The sequence below is a fragment of the Coregonus clupeaformis genome, chromosome 30 (assembly GCF_020615455.1).
Source record: "Coregonus clupeaformis isolate EN_2021a chromosome 30, ASM2061545v1, whole genome shotgun sequence".
NCBI classification, from domain to species: Eukaryota; Metazoa; Chordata; class Actinopteri; order Salmoniformes; family Salmonidae; genus Coregonus; species Coregonus clupeaformis.
In genome coordinates this window covers 2308647-2325847 of record NC_059221.1, presented here as the reverse complement: position 1 = coordinate 2325847, position 17201 = coordinate 2308647, and the positions used below count along the sequence as shown (strand labels likewise).

The following is a 17201-nucleotide window of genomic DNA, read 5'->3' as shown; positions in this document are numbered from 1 at the left end:
ATCTGACAGTCTGCATGTTAACCTCATCGTTATTGTATCATTTCAAATCCAAAGTGCTGGAGAACAGCGCTAAAACAACAACAAAAATGGTAAAACGTCCCAATACTTTTGGAGCTCACTGTAAGTGGAAAACTGCTGATGCAAAACCAAATTTCGAAATTGCACCTTGTGTAATCTACGTTTCTAACTCTCAACAGTAAGTTGAGACCCCGACTGAGACCCCTAGCGGCCACAGGGCCCTACGTGCAGCGCGTAGTCTGCAGACGGAGAGTCAAGTGCATCTGATATGTACAAGACAATGACATGCACAGTACATTACATTTATATTATGGTTATTTTGGGCTGTTGGAAGTAGTGTGTTCAAAGGTTTTTTAAAAACGTTCAAAAAATGTTTTCAAGAGATTGGAAGTACTCTAGGTGGCAAGCGGAAATATAATCACCATAATTTTCTAACTGTCAAAAGAGAGCATTATTCACAAGAACGCTGAGTCTGATGCTTCCAGAAGATGAGTCATTTCATTTTACATCCATAAAGTTCCATAGACTTTAACTTTATGGGAGTCCGTTCAGAGTACTGGTCATATTGTTGGAGTCGCTGATACCCTCAGAACCTCATTGTGAAAGATGAGAGTAAAGTTCTATGAAGTCTGGTCCCAACCTACTCTTAAATGCCCTTTTAAAGGGCAGTCTTGTTGATGAGTTTCAGTCTGGGGACTAGTAGAAATCATATCCAACCAATAGACTGTAAACAATATCCTTCTACAAACAGAGGGAGGGGCTGCAGCTCTGCACTCAACACAGACAGACTGCAGTTGGAGACCGGACACATTCTGGACACAGTCGTAGGCTCAGCACTAGAGACAGACTAAACATAAGAGGAGGCGGTGGTTGTGGACTGAGCACAGCTGCAGACTGACCAGACTTACCGCACAGTACGGCTGCAGACTGTTGACTGAACTCATGGGAGGATGGTCTAGAGAAAGGGGTCTGATGGGGGTGGGAGTCACAGTCTAACAGGGAGACCAGGCTGGGGGTCCGGTCCAGTCCGGTGTCCTCCCCGTCTAGAGGTCAGAGGTCAGACCTCCACAGAGGTGATCTGGTTCATCTGGGCCCGCATGGACTGGACACTGTTCAGGATCTTCTTCTGGTGGCCTACTAGCGTCACCCCTACTCGGAGGATGTCCCTGTGAAGAGAGAGAAAGCAATCAGCAACACAGCAGTCTAGGACACATTTAGTACAGTTTATGAGGCCAGATTTAGCACAGTTAGCACAGTCTAGAACACTTTTAACACAGTCTAGGTCTATGACACATTTAGCACAGTCTATGACACATCAAGATCAGTCTAAAACACATTCAACACAGTCTAGGACACATTTAGCAGGGGGAGGTTGTCTGGAGAGGTTAACTTACTCTGTGGTCATTTGTGAGACCACATCGAAGCTGGTGAACTCCTCATTGGCAAAGTTCTCCTTGTACTGGCCCATCTTGATGGCATCCAGCCACTCATCCACGGTGCTGAAGCTGGAGAAGTCAGGCGTACTGCGGCCTAGCAGAGGTAGGTGAACACTAGGAACAGGAGAGGAACCCAGTGAGAGCCCAAACAAATCCATTGAAAACCCATTGAGAACCCAAACAAATCCATTGAGAACCCAGTGACAACCCAAAGCAAACCAAAAAAGATAAGGAGAAAAGAGAAAGAAACAGTGAATCAAAGAGCCTCAGATGAAACAGTGCACCCCGGCCATCCTACAATCTAAACTAGATGCCCTCAATCTCACACAGGTTATCAAGGAACCTACCAGGTACAACCCTAAATCCGTAAACATGGGCACCCTCATAGATATCATCCTGACTAATTTGCCCTCTAAATACACCTCCGCTGTCTTCAACCAGGATCTCAGCGATCACTGCCTCATTGCCTGTGTCCGTAATGGGTCTGCGGTCAAACGACCACCCCTCATCACTGTCAAACGCTCCCTAAAACACTTCAGCGAGCAGGCCTTTCTAATTGACCTATGGGGGTGCCACAGGGTTCAATTCTCGGACCGACTCTATTCTCTGTGTATATCAATGATGTCGCTCTTGCTGCTGGTGACTCTCAGATCCACCTCTATGCAGACGACACCATTTTGTATACATCTGGCCCTTCCTTGGACACTGTGTTAACAAACCTCCAAACGAGCTTCAATGTCATACAACACTCCTTCCGTAGCCTCCAACTGCTCTTAAACGCTAGTAAATCTAAATGCATGCTCTTCAATCACCCACCCGCCCGACTAGAATCACTCGGCGGGTGGACAACTACAAATACCTAGGTGTCTGGTTAGACCGTAAACTCTCCTTCCAGACTCGCATTAAGCATCTCCAATACAAAGTTAAATCTAGAATCGGCTTCCTATTTCGCAACAAAGCATCCTTCACTCATGCTGCCAAACATGCCCTCGTAAAACTGACTATCCTACCGATCCTTGACTTCGGCGATGTAATTTACAAAATAGCCTCCAACACTCTACTCAGCAAATTGGATGTAGTCTATCACAGTGCCATCCGTTTTGTCACCAAAGCCCCATATACTACCCACCATTGTGACCTGTACGCTCTCGTTGGCTGGCCCTCACTACATATTCGTCGCCAATCCCACTGGCTCCAGGTCATCTATAAATCTCTGCTAGGCAAATCCCTGCCTTATCTTAGCTCATTGGTCAACATAGCAACACCCACCCGTAGTTTGCGCTCCAGCAGGTATATCTCACTGGTCATCCCTAAAGCCAACACCTCCTTTGGCCGCCATTCCTTCCAGTTCTCTGCTGCTAATGACTGGAACGAACTGCAAAAATCTCTGAAGCTGGAGACTCTTATCTCCCTCACTAACTTTAAGCATCAGTTGTCAGAGCAGCTTACCGATCACTGCACCTGTACACAGCCCATCTGTAATTAGCCCACCCAACTACCTCATCCCCATATTGTTTTTTATTTTGCTCATTTGCACCCCAGTATCTCTATTTGCACATCATCTTCTGCACATCTATCACTCCAGTGTTAATACTAAATTGTAATTATTTTGCACTATGGCCTATTTATTGCGTTACCTCCATAACTTACTACATTTGCACACACTGTATATAGATTTTCTATAGTGTTATTGACTTTATGTATTGTTTATCCCATGTGTAACTCTGTGTTGTTGTTGTTTTTATCGCACTGCTTTGCTTTATCTTGGCCAGGTCGCAGTTGTAAATGAGAACTTGTTCTCAACTGGCCTACCTGGTTAAATAAAGGTGAAATTAAAAATAAATTTAAAAAATGAGTCTGTCCTTTACAGCTTCCTTTCCTTGAGTCCTTTCCTTGGACTGGAGAGTCCACTAAAATTAGTGGTCGTCATTGAGGAAAGGAGATGAGGAAAGGATGGAAGCCATTTAAGATGACTGAGACATAGCCCGTGAGTGCCTTACCTTGATGACAGCGGCGTCATGGCCTTCAGACTGTTGGGATTGCGGATCATCTTGTCCAGGTTGTTGACAATCTGGCTGAACTTGGGCCGGTTGTTGCGGTCCTTCTGCCAGCAGTCCAGCATGAGCTGGTGCAGGGCACTAGGACAGTCCATGGGCGGGGGCAACCGGTAGTCCTGCTCTATGGCATTGATCACCTACAGGGCATTGGCACAGATTTATATGAAAATCAATAGCCTTGGCCTAAATTGTTTCTCTCCCCATGTGGTTAATACAGCCTGAAGTATAGTAAGACTGTCTCTCTCTCTGAATGTGTCTCACTGTCTCAATCGCTCCATCCCCCCTTTTCTCTCTGTTTTCTCCAAGTGACTGCAATAATCTGCTCTAGGAATAATATTGTAGGTGAAACGATGATGATGATGACTCCTCCTGGATACTCACATCTTGATTACTCATGTCCCAGTAGGGCCTCTCTCCGTATGACATCACCTCCCACATGACGATGCCGTAGCTCCACCCATCACTGGAGGAGGTGAACTTCCTGTACTGAATGGCTTCCGGGGCGGTCCATCGGATAGGGATCTTCCCTCCCTGTAAAGACAGACAAGTGTTCCATACCAATTCTCTACCCTTCAGCCAGGACTGTGCACTTGGTCACTCCCCTCATGCATTTAGAAGTATTGGATTGGTGCAAGTATGCCTGAAGGGAGTTACAATTTGGTAATTTAGCAGATCCTCTTCTCCAGAGTGATTTAGAGTCAGTTTCCACCATATTTCTTAAACCAGACCATTTCTTTTAAATCTATAAGAAGGAGTACTCAGTGCACAGTTCAGGAGAAGGGTAGAAAATCGGACTGCAGCCCGCAAATAAAGCATTGGTTGTGGGTGGATCTCAGTAGTCTCAAGAAGTGGCGTTGTTTCGTCGTCTTCTTCTGCACTGATCTGATAGCACTGGACAGGTAAAAGCAAATCCTTTGTTGAGACACTGATATTGCTTTCCTGTGTCCTATGCTTGCAAATCAATGGTGATGAAAGGAATGAGCCGAGGAGAGGAAGCCACTTTAGACTATTAGGATGCATCCTGCATGTATAATCTCAAACCTGATACATTTCCATACTAGCATACCACTTAGAATGCATGCCCAATACATTGCTTCATAATAAGTGGCATTCTAGTGTGTATATTGGAACCATAGAAATATTGTCTATTTCTATGATTGGAACAGAGCCATACTCACCAGGACACTGGTGTTTGTGGTGTCTAACTTGCCCAAAATACATTGCTTTATACTACATAGTATGGAAGTATGGATATTGGGACAGAGCCACACTCACCAGGGCACTGGTATAGGTGGGATCTGATGTGTCTTCCTCCAGAAAGCGTGAGAGCCCGAAGTCAGACACCTTACACACCAGGTTGCTATTGACCAGGATGTTGCGGGCAGCCAGGTCCCGGTGCACGTAGTTCATGTCATTTAGGTACTTCATGCCCGCCGCAATGCCACGTAGCATGCCCACCAGCTGGATCACCGTGAACTGCCCGTCATTTTGCTTTAAAAAAAAAAACACTGAAACTTTATATTGCTATACTATGTTATGTTATACTATGTTATGCTATTTTTATGCAATGTTATGTTATGCTATGTTATGCTATATTATGCAATGTTATGCTATGCTATGTTATGCTATGCTATGTTATGCAATGCTATGCTACATTCTATGATATGTGTTCAGGCGTGCGGTACACATTCCAAAAAATTATGCTGGTTCTCATATTAGTTCCCCTAGTGTTGTTAGCCACATAAAATTGAGTGTCTGGCTGATCATCACTTGTATCTGTGAGCTCACCTGATCTAACTAAGCCCACTCTACACACCTCACACCTGGGCCAGCCCGTGAGAAACCCACCAGAGCTAATTAAAAACCAAAAAGCTATTGTGTAGAAGTGTAGATGTGGAGGAGAGACAGCCACTGTGTTCTTGAATCCATTGGGTTCTTGATGTTGAAAAGCAGTTGAAAAATCAGTATGGTTACTATGATATTTCATATGACCTACAATACTTCACATCTAAATATAATTTTGATTCTGTCCTATTTATTATCTCTGAAATTCACTCATGAGATTAGGCAGAGATCTAGCCCTTAGCTGCTCCTCTCCTAATCTCCTAATCTAGTCACCTTTCCATTTATTTGCACTGATCCAAAAGAGAAGACAGGTGAAAGCCACCTACTGTATTTTAACCTGATACATGTCTGGAAGAAGGAAGGGAAGGAAAAAAGGAGAGGAGATCTCTCCAGAATATTGAGATGCTGAGGCCCACTGACCTACATATCTAGGATCTTAATTTGGGCCAGTTTGCTACAGGGGTTGCTAAATTTTTTGTAAGGGAACATCCCCACTGGGCACAGACGTCAGCTCAACGTCTAGCTTTGATTTACATTTGGTTGAGTTGTCAACTAACGTGAATTCAACGTGAAATCAACCAAATCAAATCAAATCAAATGTTTATTTGTCACATGCGCTGAATACAACAGGTGTAGACCTTACGGTGAAATGCTTACTTACAAGCCCTTAACCAACAATGCAGTTCAAGAAATAGAGTTAAGAAAATATTTACTAAATAAACTAAAGTACTAAACATTTCACCATACCAATGGACTAGTTTAAAATGCTCTTACAATGAGGACTTTTTGCAAATCCAATTAGTTTTCCATGTTGATTCAATGTCATCACATTGATTTTTGGGGTTGAAATGCCCAGTGGGTCAAATCTGAAGTTTCAAAGTGGAAATTGCAAACTTCAGAAGCCTTTTTAAAACTCAAATACACTAGGAAACTTCTCCAGTAACAAGGTAATCAAATTAAGATCCTACATCGGTACTGACCCTGAGGAAGGAGTCCAGTGATCCGTTCTCCATGAACTCAGTAATGATCATGACGGGGGCGCTCTTGGTAACCACGCCCTCCAGGTGGATGATGTTGGGGTGGTCAAACTGACCCATGATGGATGCCTCAGATAGGAAGTCCCGCCTCTGGCACTCTGTGTAGCCCGTCTTCAGTGTCTTGATGGCCACCAGGATCTCTCTCTTCCCAGGGAGACGCAGGTTCCCGCTGCACACCTCCCCAAACTCTCCTGAACAATAACAGGTTCAGGTTTCAGATATACTGTCCATCAGCAAAGGACTCTGATACACCACTATAAGACTTATCCAAGTGCTATAACATGGGACAGTAACTTGGATATCTTAAATGTACTGTAAGAAAATCTTACAATATGTATTATTGGGTTTAATCCACACTGTACACTACCGGTCAAAGGTTTTAGAACACCTACTCATTCAAGGGTTTTTCTTTATTTTTACGATTTTCTACATTGTAGAATAATAGTGAAGACATCAAAACTATGAAATAACATATATGGAATCATGTAGTAACCAAAAAAGTGTTAAACAAATCAAAATATATTTTATATTTGAGATTCTTCAAATAGCCACCCTTTGCCTTGATGACAGCTTTGCACACTCTTGGCATTCTCTCAGCCAGCTTCACCTGGAATGTTTTCCAACAGTCTTGAAGGAGTTCCCACATATGCTGAGCACTTGTTGGCTGCTTTTCCTTCACTCTGCGGTCCGACTCATCCCAAACCATCTCAATTTGGTTGAGGTCAGGGGATTGCGGAGGCCAGGTCATCTGATGCAGCACTCCATCACTCTCCTTCTTGGTAAAATAGCCCTTACACAGCCTGGAGGTGTGTTGGGTCATTGTCCTGTTGAAAAACAAATGATAGTCCCACTAAGCCCAAACCAGATGAGATGGCGTATCGCTGCAGAATGTTGTGCTAGCCATGCTGGTTAAGTGTGCCTTGGATTCTAAATAAATCACTGACAGTGTCACCAGCAAAGCACCCCCACACAATAACATCTCCTTCTCCATGCTTTACGGTGGGAAATACACATGCGGAGATCATCCGTTCACCCACACCGCGTCTCACAAAGACACGGCGGTTGGAACCAAAAATCTCCAATTTGGACTCCAGACCAAAGGACACATTCCCACCGGTCTAAAGTCCATTGCTCGTGTTTCTTGGCCCAAGCAAGTCTCTTCTTATTATTGCTGACCTTTAGTAGTGGTTCCTTTACAGCAATTCGACCATGAAGGCCTGATTCACACAGTCTCCTCTGAACAGTTGATGTTGAGATGTGTCTGTTACTTGAACTCTGCGAAGCATTTATTTGGGCTGCAATTTCTGAGGCTGGTAACTCTAATGAACTTATCCTCTGCAGCAGAGGTAACTCTGGGTCTTCCATTCCTGTGGCGGTCCTCATGAGGGACAGTTTCATCATAGCACTTGAAGAAACTTTCAAAGTTCTTGAAATGTTCCATATTGACTGACCTTCATGTCTTAAAGTAATGATGGACTGTCGTTTCTCTTTGCTTATTTGAGCTGTTCTTGCCATAATATGGACTTGGTCTTTTACCAAATAGGGCTATCTTCTGTATACCCCCCTACCTTGTCACAACACAACTGATTGGCTCAAATGCATTAAGAAGGAAAGAAATTCCACAAATGAACTTTTAAGAAGGCACGCATGTTAATTGAAATGCATTCCAGGTGACTACCTCATGAAGCTGGTTGAGAGAATGCCAAGAGTGTGCAAAGCTGTCATCAAGGCAAAGTGTGGCTATTTGAAGAATCTCAAATATAAAATACATTTTGATTTGTTTAACACTTCTTTGGTTACTACATGATTCCATATGTGTTATTTCATAGTTTAATGTCTTCACTATTATTCTACAATGTAGAAAATAGTAAAAATAAAGAAAAACCCTTGAATGAGTAGGTGTTCTAGAACTTTTGACCGGTAGTGTAAATCAATATCAACTTTTATGGGACTGTTTCCCAGACACAGATTAAGCCTAGTCCTGGACTAAAAAGTGCTTTCAACTGAAAATCTTCATTGAGAATGCTTTTTAGTCCAGGACTAAGCTTAATCTGTGTTATAATGTATATGTTATAATGTATATAGGGTTTTCACCTTCACCGGTTGATTTTTTACCTGCGCCAATGACTTGCTCGATCTTGACACAGGAGGTGTCGATCTCTTTGGCAAACTCCCTCACTGCCTCGTTGGGGTCCTCATAAGTGAAGGGGTCAATATAGATCTTCATTCCTGGAGACACTTGGAAGGAGAAACAGAGAAAAAACAGAGGCTATGCATAATATACAGCCTGGGGGTACGTATTGGCTACATACAACAGTAGCTAAAACCTTGCCTGGGCTTAGACCTGATACAGGTGGTTAGATACAGTAGTAACCCTTAACTCCCAGTATTTCACATCTAATCGTAATGTCACCACTGTCTCCAGGATGGTAGCGTTATTCCTTAACAAATGTTTCACTCCACTATTCAACACATTTCCCACGGATAGAAGGTTGTCTGTAGGAAGGAGAATTTATATCAATCAAAATTAATCCTAGTTTAAAAATCTATAATTACAATTGTAAAACATGTTACTCACTGTGGCCACTGGTGTAGTGCTGGACCTTGTCTGTGTATTCAGATTCTGGTCTCTCAGAGCTTCTTCGATTGCAGACGATGACCAATACGACCACAGCGATGATGAAGACCACACCTGCAGCAGCTGAGCCAATTATGAGGGGGAGCTTCTCCTGAAAGCTGGACTTGTACTCCTCTGCAAATACACAACCAAACAAACCCATTCCTCTTATTAACTTCTACAAGGTTGGCCTACTCTGTAATGTTGCACTTTTGGGACTATACCATATACCGGTCAAGATAATTCAAAAGTGTTTGAAAAATACTGGTTCGAATGGCATACCTTCAGTCATGGTCTGAAAGTACATCTTTCCGCTGAAGCGTCCGAATCCGGCCACGGTCCGAGCCCGCACCTGGAAGATGTATATAGCTCCGGGCTTCAGGCCACGGATGACTGCTGTGTTGGTCTGACTGCGCACCACCGATGAGTTCCACTCTGCCATGCTCTGGAACACACAGACACAGACACACACACAGACACACACACATACACACACAGGGTGTAAGACTGGATCTGCTCACTGTTTGAATTACAGCAGTAATACCTGTCAACTGACTTTACCTTATCATAGTACTGCAGCTCATAGTCCAGTATGAGGCCGTTGGGCTGGTCCGGTTGGGACCAAGAGAGAGTGATGCTGTCAGGGGTCCGGCTCACCTGGTGCATGATCGACACGGCCGATGGTGCTGATAGAGAGAGAGAGAGAGAGAGAGAGAGAGAGAGAGAGAGAGAGAGAGAGAGAGAGAGAGAGAGAGAGAGAGAGAGAGAGAGGGATAGAAGGGTTAGGGTTAAGGTTAGTGACATTACCACAACACCAGAAAGAAGCTTTCAAAACCCAACTGGTAATCAAGAACAAGACTAATGATGCAGCAAGGAACAAAGAGCCAGGAACATCGGAGATGGTTTATTGAGTATTATTACAGTCACCCAGGTGATTTATTGAGTATTATTACAGTCACCCAGGTGGTTTATTGAGTATTATTACAGTCACCCAGGTGGTTTATTGAGTATTATTACAGTCACCCATTCACTGAAAATACTAATAGTAATAATGTATTTGTTTTCAGTCTGAGATATGAAATATTCACTCAGTAGGCAGACACACTCACACTCACACTCACACACACACACACACACACACACACACACACACACACACACACACACACACACACACACACACACACACACACACACACACACACACACACAAGGCCTCTCCTAATGAGGACTTAATTAGGGCATGTTTATGTAACATTAGTGCTTTTGGTTATAGCCTGTAATTGCTGCCATGCAGGTCCCAGCAGCCCCAGAAAAACACTGGGGCTCATGGGAACCTGAGTTTGCTCTTTTCACAGTCCTATCCCAGACAGTAATTAGGACTGACAGCTAGTGCAGTGGAGAAAAGACTACAGTGTTAAGGGCAGAGAGTTGCAAGTGTATAGCCTGACCCTAATAACAACATTGCTTAACACCCAGTCCATTTGAAACTTGAACCTCAACTAATAACGCTGTAAATCATGTCTGAATACTATACCCTTACCGGCCTGGTTGGTGGTGATGTTGACTGAGGAGTAGTGTGGCGAGTAGGGGCTCTGGTCGGAGACTCCATTGACCGCCTGGATCTCAAAGGTGTACTGTGTGTGGGCCAGCAGGTCAGTGATGTGGACGCTGGTCTCCGTCAGGCCCAGTTGGCGAGGGATGAACTGGACATTGTCCCCGCAGCGTGTACAGCCTCCCCGGCCCCCTCCACAGCTCTTACAGATGATGTTGTAGACCACGTCCTCGCGGCCGCCGCCATCACGTGGCGTGCTCCACTCCAACCTCAGGGACGTCTCGTTCACGATGGAGATTACGCTCTGGGGCGCGGAGGGGATGGCTGTCAGGGGAGATGGGGGAGATGAAGAAGAGTTTAGGGAAGGTCACTGATGATGAGGTTTATACTCCAGACAGTGGTCATCATCAAACCTGGTCCTGAGGAGCTACAGGGAGTGCAGCGTCAGATTCCAACACAACCCACACCCTGTACTATAGCTCTCCAGCATCAGGGTTGTTGACTGCTGGTTAACTCTGTAATAAATTAACTCTGTGTGGTTGGAGTAGTATACAGTAGGTTACAAAACTATAGTCTCCACACGTCAACATACTTCAATATTCGGACACTAATTTTTGTTTTTTATAAACAATACAAAACATACACATACAAACGACAACATCATACAAACATAAACTACATCACCCCTGCCCAGACCCACTAGCACACACCCCCATCTCCAGTGCCTGCATTTCTCTCCACCACATGGCCTGAAACTGCATTTTGTTTCTCTCCGTAGCCCACACACTTTCAATAATGAAATAATAAATCATTAGGTTTTTCCTTTGTGTTAATGATTGCGGATTGATAGATTTCCAAGTTTTTAGTATATGTTTTTTCAAGATGAGTGATGAAAAGAGAATCGTTCAACCCATCGGGTATCTCACTAGACCCCCATATGACATGTCTTAAAATATGCAGACAAACAGATTAAAAGTAAGGTTACATTGTTAATAGTTCTGACAGGCAACTTTCTAGCTCCGCCCACAACTTCCGGACTTTATTGCATTCCCAGAAAGCATGGATTATTGAGTCATTATTAGTTTTACACTTAAGACATGACTCTGCCGTTATGCTATAGAATTTGTGAATTTTGTCTCTTGTATAATACATTCTATACATTGGTCTATCCTGGATTAAGCGTACATTTTCGTTAACTGTAATTTTGTTAGTTATTGCTCCAACTTTCCCTCCATATTGTGCCAACATCAGTTATTTTTAAGTCTTGGTTCCAATAGTTTATATATATTTCTAAGAGATAGTCAGTTGGATATGCTCTCTACAAGGTTTTATAGTTCTTCCCTATCATATGAACATATTTTTCTGACTCAAATAAGATTCCCTCAAGGTTGCTCTGATGTCCAAAATATTTCAAATAGAAATGTTGTGATATTTAACTTTTATTCTGACACTAAATTCAAAGACTCCAAAGTATTTGCATGAGCTCTATTCAAGTCCATCAGGCTTCAGATCAACATTTCTATAGAAGGAAGAGAGAGCGGTTAAAAGAGCAGTGTGCTAGCTAACTAGCGTCCTGATGGAATCTGAGAGACACAAAGAATGCCCCTGCATGCTCATTTCTGCCTCTTCAATTAGAGAGAGACCGCTGAGGGCCACATCTCCATTGTGGCCCTGGCTACATCCCAAATGGCACCCTATTGCCTTTTTTGTGCACTACTTTTCCCCAGGGCCCATAGGGTGCCCATAGGGCTCTGGTTAAAAGTAGTGCACTATAAAAGCAATAGGGTGCTATTTGGGACACAAACCCATTTTCAAATTCAAAACAGCTGCCCCCTTCATAAGGGACAGGCTTATGCAAATCTCTCAGGCTATTTTCTCTGAGGTCCTTGTCGGACTGTTGCACCAATGGAAGAGAATGGAAGGGACATTCCAACAGTTCAGTGCTTTTACAAAAGAGGGCCACCACATGCCAGAATGAAACATAACCCTTGTTTGGCCCTTGGGCACCTAGAAGTATGCATCACTTTGGTATTTCTTGTACAAGTGGAGCTGGAGTGTTGATAAAAAAGTGAAAGTTGAATAGATTTGGCTTGAGGTTAGCACTTTTGTTTGTGCTCATTGCATTATGCACAAAATATATCAGAATCATTGTGTCTTTGCTAGGCAGGTTCTTTTTTCTATAGTGAATGACACATAAGGCCTACGTTACATTATTAGGGTTGAGGTGATGGATTCTGTTAGTAAATTCAAATAAAAAATGAAAACTCAGAAGAATTGATAATGGCCCATTATGTCCTGGGAGCATTTGTCAATTCATTATTTAAAATGTGAATTTTTATACTATTCTTATATACACAAAAAGCCTACTAAATAGACTGTTGTATGATAATCTCTACTGTGTCTTTCCTTAACACTGTGTAGTACCACCTATGGAGAGTGTGTGGTACTGTAAGGACTAGAAACCTACTGGTGCAGGGTATCTGCGGGGGATCCGAGTCGGTGCGGTAGTAGCCGTTGCGGCACACACAGTTGGTGGCCCCCTCGTTGGTGGTGCGACTGTTGATGGGACACTGGAGACACAGGTGGTCCCCCTGGGAAGACTTAAAGAACCCTGAGCCACACGCTGCATATGAGAGAGAGAAGGAGACGGGGACGGGGGGACGGGGGGGGGGAGGGACAGAGGGAGTTAGAGAGGTTATGAATTAACTTATTATACTGAAGAGTGACATAAAATGTAATACTCCAGACATTTTTCACATTGACAGCTTGAGAGAAAAAAGGGTACAGAGTCGATTGAAAGACAAATTCCCAGACATATAATAAAATATTGGTCTTGAAAGGCACAGACATAATAGGTTTTGGCATGTCCTTCTACATATGGTTAATAAAATATAACTTCCAGGAGTCTGAGGTTTGTTGCTATTCAGGTTTTTGTCTCATGGCATTTGAAAATCTTGGAGAACAGAGTGAGGCAAAGCTTATTATGGAGGTCTGGAATTGAATGGCTATACTATAAAAGGCAAAAGGTGTATGATAGGGAGAGAGAGGGAGAGGGGAAGGTACGTGTAAGGGACAGTATAGGGGGTTATACATATTCTACAACTGTGTTGTAATAGGGTTTAAAGAGAGAGAAGAGGATCGGTACCAAATCCTCATATCATTACCGTAGGAGGCTACAACTCTACATCATATATTCTCCTTCATGATTGCCTACATAGAGAATGTCTCACTGTACACTTGTAGTTTCTATGTGTAGAACCCTTTGTTCCAAACAACACATACTGCTAACCAATATCCTACAAAAACCATGGAGTTTGTCTTCTAAAGCATGGGTAAGTTATGTGAAATTCCAAATCTGGCCGTCATACCATCATGGCCAGCTAATCAACCCCGGCTTCCAATTGACTCATTCATCCTCCCTCCTCTCCCCTGTAACTTTTCCCCAGATTGTTGCTGTAAATGATAATGTGTTCTCAGTCAATTTACCTGGTAAAATAATGGTAAAATAAAATACAAAATAAATGTGTAAAGGTTACTGCAGCCTCCAGCTTTGCAAGCTAATCCAATCAAGATGGTGTGAAAGTTATTAGATGCCTGGCTGGCACTTCCTCAACTTTCTGGGTACGTCCCAAATGGCACCCTATTCCCTATATAGTCCCCATAGGGCTCTAGTCAAAAGTAGTGCACTATAAAAGAATAGGGTGCTACTTAGGACGCAGCTTCTGACTGTCTGACACTGGCAGAGACGTGGTAGTCTATCCCAGACCTCTTTGGGGTGCATTTAGCCAGTCTGTGTCATGACAGTGGGAACAAATATATACAGTAGTATATTTATTATTATTCTCTAGTATTGAAAGAGTGTTTGCCTCTTTTAAAACATTTATAATCTTGTTGAATTCATTTAGGTTTTGTCTTATTTCCCAAGAGGTCCAAACGCTCCCTAACAAACGCATTGGGCACAGATGTCAGTTCAACTAACATTAATTCAACAGGAAATCAACAACACATTTCACCCTGTCATTGGATTTAGGTTTAAAGTTCGATAAAAAAATGACAAAATTCCCTTACGTTGATGACTTTTTCCAATCAATTTTCTAAGTTGATTCAACGTCATCACATTGAATTTTGTTGTTGAAATTATGTGGAAACAACGTTGATTCAACCAGTTTCTGCCCAGTGGGAGGTATCTCACATCACCCTGCTTTGAATAACTGTCCTGTCTTTCACTTCCACAATGAGAAGCTATAGGAATCCTAGGATGTCAAAGGACAGCCAGTCTGACAAGACAAAAGGAAGAGTCTGTTGGCAGAGGGACCCAGGGAACACCCATGGCTAGACCCAGATAGAGAGGAAGACTGAAGGGGGAGAGAAAGCAGAGGGGATTGACAGTTCTATGACAGAGAGTCATTCAATAAAGAAAGAAAGTTGCACACTCAAATATAGTATGGACCAATGTCATCCCAGCCCCTGGATCCTGGATCCAACCACCATAGAAATATAATTACTAGAATGGGTTGAAGTCAATGAGGTTGCAATCAAATTACAGTGGTCTGAGACGCTTTCCCATTCTACTCATTCTATTTCTATTAAATTATATTTCTACCACAACACCCCCCTCCAGAGACAAATGTGTTATGAATCTTACAGTACAGTAATGAATAGCATACTAAATGCTCAATAACAGCCATCATTAAATCTTGTGGAGAGCTATTGACTTATACCTGAAATGGGTCAGCTGGGGTTGTGGTGGAACATTGATTTTGTCTGTTAGAAATGGATGAGTGTACCGTATCACCAAGCATTCACAGCTCTCTATCAAATTAATTTCAGATACTGTAAAATACGGATAGAAGTGGAGGGCGCTCAACCAACGAGTTGAGGTGCAACCAAATTTTGTATCATCCTTGTTTCATTCACTTCTCACTCCCCCCCCCCACCCCCGCTGCTCTGTGGACATTCCCTCTGGGACATTCTAAGAATTTCACTGTACCCTGCAATTACAAATACCCTGTACATGTGACTAATAAACAAATAAACTCATCCAATCTAACAAAATAAAAATAAAGGAAAAGGTGCGATGCTCGCTCACCATTAAAAACATTATTTTATTTAAATCTGTAATCCTTAATGGTGAAACAGCCACGCCCATTTGCGATATTACAACAACAAATAAGTTACTGCAAACACCAAACTGTTTTTTCCCATGGCACAGCATTAGAAGAGCACAATATGTACTGCATTTGCAGTGGTGGGGTGGCCAGTGGCGCTGTTTCCCCTACTGCGGATTCCATCTTTAAGAAACTTTAAAAGCTTGACGTTTCGGCCTTCATCAGAACCATCATCAGGCCGAAATGTCAAGCTTTTAATAGTTGCTTAAATAAAATAATGTGTTTTTAATTGTAAAGTACTATCAAATAAAATGGTATTGCACAATAATAATTGTATAATGTGTCTGAATGGCTCGATCAGAACTAGGGCTGTTGCGGTCATTACAGCCAGTGATTGTCAATCAAATAACTGCTGGTCTCACAGTAACTGACCGTTAATTAACATAAACACATTTAGCATCTCCTGCCTACAAGCCACTGATGCTGACCTTTGGAACATCTACATTTTATAAAGTCTAATAAATCTATGTAATATAGCCTACACCATCACAATAAATCCATTATTTATTTTAGACAGGTCTAAAGAAACATGATATGAAGAAAATGTAGTCTATTTCAGAAGAACAGAATAGCATACTCTGAGTTGTCCTTATGTTAGGCCCTGATCTGACTATGCAATATGGCTGTGGGCTACACTAGTTCATTTAGCAGACAAGATTTGCTTAGAATTCCATGGCATTATTTTATATTATTTTATACTATGAAGAATACAATTGAACATAGAAAGGATATTTTCTCCAAACGATTTGAGGTATTGCGCACATGCGGCTATTGTGTGTTGAGCAGTTAACAAAGAAACAGGTACTGCTATATGCTTAACTTAGAGTTATTTAAGTAACTTTAGTTGTGATACAAATGTTGGGCTATATGTTTGATTTTTAATACATTCTAAGGCTGCAAGATGCGACTTTAATGATGATTTGAAAAAAGTCACATGAAAGGCATGAGCTCTGCTTTTTGTTTTTGCGCAGACTGTACACACTTCATCAGTCTCTCATTCACAATTTGACAAGTATTTGATAATGCCTTGAATTTACTGGCTGCATCCCCTTTGTGTGGCCATAATCCCCCCCTAAAAAAATCCATGCCTTTTGCGGCCAGTGGCCGTTGTGCCCTTGGGCTGAATATAATAATTATAATTTCCGAAGCACCTCACACTCACATGACTCTCCATCACCTCTCACTCACATGGCTCTCAGTCACATGATTGCATCTTTCTCACAGGCTACAAGTGAAGACCGACACATCCGGGACGCAACTGCGCGCGTCCTTATCCAATTCCGAGGTGCATATTGAAGATATTGGAAGAACTGTCCACATTTACTTTTCGTCAGCCAACAAGATTAGGCCTAACAAACAGTAAAATCACTAGCCTATGTCAATCTACTATCCCCCATAGTACAAAAGTTGACCTATTCTATTCTGGGCGAGAAATAAATATTCCAAACATAGTCTGGGACAGTTGTGG

At 42.6% G+C, this 17201-nt stretch overlaps 1 protein-coding gene across 4 annotated transcripts in view; it reads right to left on the bottom strand.

Annotated features, from left to right (window-relative positions):
• Positions 1-144: 144 nt before the first annotated feature.
• Positions 145-17201, bottom strand: part of LOC121545520 (ephrin type-B receptor 2-like) — an 80372-nt gene continuing 63315 nt past the window's right edge. Inside the window, exons 4-15 of one of the 4 annotated variants that reach the window (XM_041856101.2) lie at positions 13033-13188; positions 10554-10889; positions 9572-9696; positions 9293-9455; positions 8972-9145; positions 8488-8631; positions 6337-6584; positions 4787-5002; positions 3893-4042; positions 3455-3648; positions 1413-1568; positions 145-1184 (exon numbers count right to left, since the gene is read on the bottom strand). In XM_041856101.2, the coding sequence (XP_041712035.1) occupies positions 1076-1184; positions 1413-1568; positions 3455-3648; positions 3893-4042; positions 4787-5002; positions 6337-6584; positions 8488-8631; positions 8972-9145; positions 9293-9455; positions 9572-9696; positions 10554-10889; positions 13033-13188 (2171 nt within the window). In that variant the 3' untranslated portion in view covers positions 145-1075. The remainder of the gene's footprint in view (positions 1185-1412; positions 1569-3454; positions 3649-3892; positions 4043-4786; positions 5003-6336; positions 6585-8487; positions 8632-8971; positions 9146-9292; positions 9456-9571; positions 9697-10553; positions 10890-13032; positions 13189-17201) is intronic. The other 3 variants (XM_041856103.2, XM_041856102.2, XM_045209400.1) reach the window with 3 other exon arrangements.